Source organism: Portunus trituberculatus, chromosome 5 (genome assembly GCF_017591435.1).
Source record: "Portunus trituberculatus isolate SZX2019 chromosome 5, ASM1759143v1, whole genome shotgun sequence".
NCBI classification, from domain to species: Eukaryota; Metazoa; Arthropoda; class Malacostraca; order Decapoda; family Portunidae; genus Portunus; species Portunus trituberculatus.
Window position 1 is genome coordinate 2,007,155 of NC_059259.1, and position 4,289 is coordinate 2,011,443.

Sequence of the window (4,289 nt, forward strand, 5' to 3'; positions counted from 1 at the left end):
GCTGACAGTATATAGGTACTTTCCAGCCTCTTCACAAATTGGATGCATATGGGCATGTTCTTAGATATAAAGCAGTTTACATTAACCATAACAATAATGGTGATTGAAGAAATGTTTCTCATTATCAAGATCATGATAACATTGATATAATTAATAGTAAAAGTTAAAATAATAATAATTATCCTATCTAAAGCGCTTAAATTACTTAAGGCATTTAGTTATGAAAATTTACGCCACTTAATACTATTTTCCTTATATTTCTACATGTTTTAAGTTTTATCATTCTTTACTGTGTATGAGTTGGTCAGTGACAAAACGGAGGTGAGAATGTCTAGTGTGTGACAGCCCAGGACAGTGGGCGTGTAGCACATAGCGGGGGAGTGTATGGCCAGATGTTTGGTGGTCAACTGATAGGGAAAGGGGTGGGGAACGTGGGGGTGGGGAACGGGGAGAGGTTGATGGGGCGTGCGTCTTATATCTCTGCTCGAGTGACTGAATTAATCACTGAAGAGATGGAGTATAGTGTAATGCCCAATGAGTAGAGTTATAATATCGACTGTTTCACGACTTTGTAAGGATACCGCATTCCTGTCCGCCCCATCCAAGCTACCTCCCGGTCCCTCACTTCCCAGTAATTAGCCTCCCCTTCCACCTGCCTACCAGCTACCCTCGATCCTCAGGGCGGTCAAACTGACGGATGGGGAGTGAAGGTGGATCTGGGGGAGGGGAATATGTCGGGTGGTGGCGTGGACACGTGGCGTTTGTTGGCACAGGAAACAAATTTTGTGAAGGCATCCTTACCGCCCCACACCCACTACCTGCCAGGGCCCGGATTCATAAAACTTTTAGTGCTAACAATTTACTCGTAACCTTAACAAATAGCTTGTTAACAGTAAAAGCGATACATGAATCTGTTAAGCCCTAAAAAGTGGTTAACAATGTTTGTTAGGCCTTGCTAAGTTACACGTTGTCCCGAGGACTTTTAGCGCCTTAACAAACACTAACAAGTACAGAGTAGTGAGTGGCCATGGCAGCACGACAACAACAACGGCGAAAATTTCATAAGAGGAGAGACATATTCCGGGATTTCAGTGATGCTGAGCTCATCCGAAGATACCGTCTGGATCGTGCTGGCACCGTAGCAGTGACAGACTTGGTGAGGAACGAACTTCACAGTCAAACTTCCCGAAATAAAGCACTCCCTCCAGAGCTGAAGGTGGCTATAACTCTGCGTTATTTAGCTACTGGCAAAATGCAGCTGTGCAGTGGAGATGATTTTGGTGTGTCACAGCCAACTATCAGCCGTGTGATTTGGCAAACAATCATTGCATTAATTGCCTCTTGTGTCTTCCACCAGTTTGTGAAGTTTTCACTGACTAGGCAAGAAGTTCAGAGAAAGCAGGTGGAGTTCATGGCTATAGCCGGATTTCGTGGAGTAGTGGGCGTGATTGACGGGACCCACGTGCGTATTGTGGCACCCAAAGATGATGAGTACACCTATGTGAACAGGAAACGCTACCATAACATCAATGTCCAGGTAGTGTTTGATGCCACCTTCATGATCCTGGACATAGTAGCAAAATGGCCTGGATCAGTGCATGACGCCCGCATCCTGGATGAATCTGGACTCAAGATGTTATTTGACCAGAATTATGTGCCACAACCGTGCCATCTCTTTGGGGACAATGGATATCCCTTCAAGCAGTGGCTCCTAACACCATATACAAATCGTCAGCTAGCAGGCCCTGAAGCCAATTACAACAGGTAAGCAATTTCTTGTGATGATTGTACATGTTTCATATTAATATAACATTTATTTCGTTCAGAAATATCCTTTTTCATTCCTCTAATCCCTCATGCCAAATATATGTATCAATTAAGTTTTCCTACTTATAAGTAATGCTACAAGGTTAGGTTCGGTTGGGTTAAGTTTAGGCTAGTTAGGTTAGATTAGGTTAAGTTAGGTTAATTTAAATTAGGTTCGTTTAGAGGATAATATGGAGATAGTGATAGACTAATTATTTTAAGACTGGTATAGCCTAACCCTCTTTTCCTCAGAAATATCCCTTTTATTCTTCTAACTCCTCATGCCAAATAGTATATGGATTGTATTAATTCAGTTTTCCTACTTATAAGTAATGCTGCAAAGCAAGGTTTGGTTAGGTTGGATTGGGTTATGTTTAGTTAAGTTAGGTTAGATTAGATTAGGTTAGGCTCAGATATATGGTAGTATAGAGATAATGATAGCCTATATATTTTAAGACTGTGATATAGCCTAATCATGTTTACCACCAGAAGTATATTTTCTCAAATTACTCTGACCTATGCTATGAATTAACCTGCAGAACTAGTAACATTTTAAAATGTGAGTGTAGTCAGCGTCTTTAATTTTTCTTTCAGAGCTCACAAAAGAACGAGAAGTGTGGTTGAATGAGGGATTGGGCAGTGGAAGCGAGGATTTCATGTCCTGCACAGTGAAGTCCGCGTTGCCCCCAACAAGGTCTGCAAGGTGATTTATGCCTGTGCTATTCTGCACAACTTCTGCAAGGACAGGGGCATTCCTCTCCTTGATGACGGTGATGATGGTGGTGCTGAAGAAGTGGAGGATGAGGAGGCTGCCCCATACCAAGCAGCTGCAGGCCCTGTGGCACGAGGATTTCAAGCCCGAAGGGATCACTTTGCAAACGCCCACTTCAAGTAAGTTTATTTTCATACACTCCACCACTGGTATGTCATACAAGAAACATATACAGGAGTGATTTTTGTAAAACTGTACTTAAAATTTTATGATACATCTAATTGATATGTAACTTAAGGGTAAGCACACACACACACACACACACGCCCGGTAGCTCAGTGGTTAGAGCGCTGGCTTCACAAGCCAGAGAACCGGGGTTCGATTCCCCGGCCGGGTGGAGATATTTGGATGTGTCTCCTTTCACGTGTAGCCCTGTACACTTAGCAGTGAGTAGGTACGGGATGTAAATCGAGGAGTTGTAACTTTGTTGTCCCGGTGTGTGTTGTGTGCCTGGTCTCAGGCCTATCCGAAGATCGGAAATAATGAGCTCTGAGCTCGTTCCGTAGGGTAACGTCTGGCTGTCTCGTCAGAGACTGCAGCAGATTAAACAGTGAAACACACACACACATGGTGCTTCACTAGTGCACTATTTGTTTCTTTCTTTAATTTCGTTATTTCTAAATTCTCTTTCTCACAGAGAAGTTCATAATATCTTATTTTTGCTTTTGCTTCTTCAATCTCGCATTCTGCAGCTGCTATAATTGCTTTATGTGCTTTAATTTTCAGTTCTCTTTCGTGGATTTCATTATTGTTTTATGTTGCACATATCGGCTCGCTGTCATGCCATTTTGAATTTCTTTCTTTTATGTTATGAATACCAAGCTGGCCGTCTCGTGGCCATCCTATACTTTTTTTGGTGATTAGTTGAAGACCAATTTCTGTTCCTGAAAATTTAATGTCAGAGCGGCTCCTCCTTGTTGCTGTTGTTTGTTTTGCTACTTGGTTCAGTAAGTCTTGTTCATCTTCTGTTATATTATTTGCTTGGTGAGTGTTGCTGTGACTGGGCTGTTGTGGTTGTGTTTTTTGTGCTGGTTTTGAGAATACCATGTCTAGTATTTTCTTGCTCGGTGGTGATTTGGGTATTTTGATAACCGGCAAGTTGTTGGCTTTTAGCGTGTTTTGCAGGACTTCTTCAAAAGTACCTGGCTCCCCAAGGTTATTAAGATGTGCATGAAGCAGGCATGAGAGAATCTTTGATGGTGTTTCTTTGTCTAGATTGATATTTGTTGTTAGTGATGATTGGTTCATTTTAGCGGCTCCGCTGTAGGATGTTGGTGTGGGGGCGTTTTCAATGTCCTTCTTTTTGTCGGTGATCAGCCTCTTTCTTATAGGACACCGCATGGCGAGTGTCCTGTGATCACCTGAGCAATTGATACATTTTTTGTTGGTGTTCTTGCAGTCCCTCCAGGTGTGCCCTTCCTCAGAGCACTCAGAACAGATCTTGTATTCACGGGGCTTATTACATTGGTTAGTGAAGTGGTCGTCCATGACGTAACATTTCATGCAAGTTGTTATGTTAACAAATATTTCCTGTTTAACTTGGTGGGGGGATACAGACATATAGCACATGAGAAAGCCTTTTTCTGTTGCCTGTTTGGCTTTTATTGAGTGGCTGAATGTTACTTTAATTGTGGGGGAGTTGGGGAATCTGAAAACTTCTGTTATGTCTCCCTCCGCTATCCAAGAGTTGTGATCTATCATTTCATGTTTT

General features: G+C 42.3%; 1 protein-coding gene across 1 annotated transcript; it reads left to right on the forward strand.

Annotated features, from left to right (window-relative positions):
- Positions 1–1,027: 1,027 nt before the first annotated feature.
- LOC123514044 (putative nuclease HARBI1) lies at positions 1,028–1,768 on the forward strand. The gene has a single exon (XM_045271631.1). The coding sequence runs from the start codon at positions 1,028–1,030 to the stop codon at positions 1,766–1,768; it is 741 nt and encodes a 246-aa protein (XP_045127566.1).
- Positions 1,769–4,289: the final 2,521 nt, after the last annotated feature.

Bases quoted from the DNA above. Each gene is read 5' to 3' on its own strand.
- LOC123514044 (XM_045271631.1), top strand. From the start codon at position 1,028: ATGGCAGCACGACAACAACAACGGCGAAAATTTCATAAGAGGAGAGAC.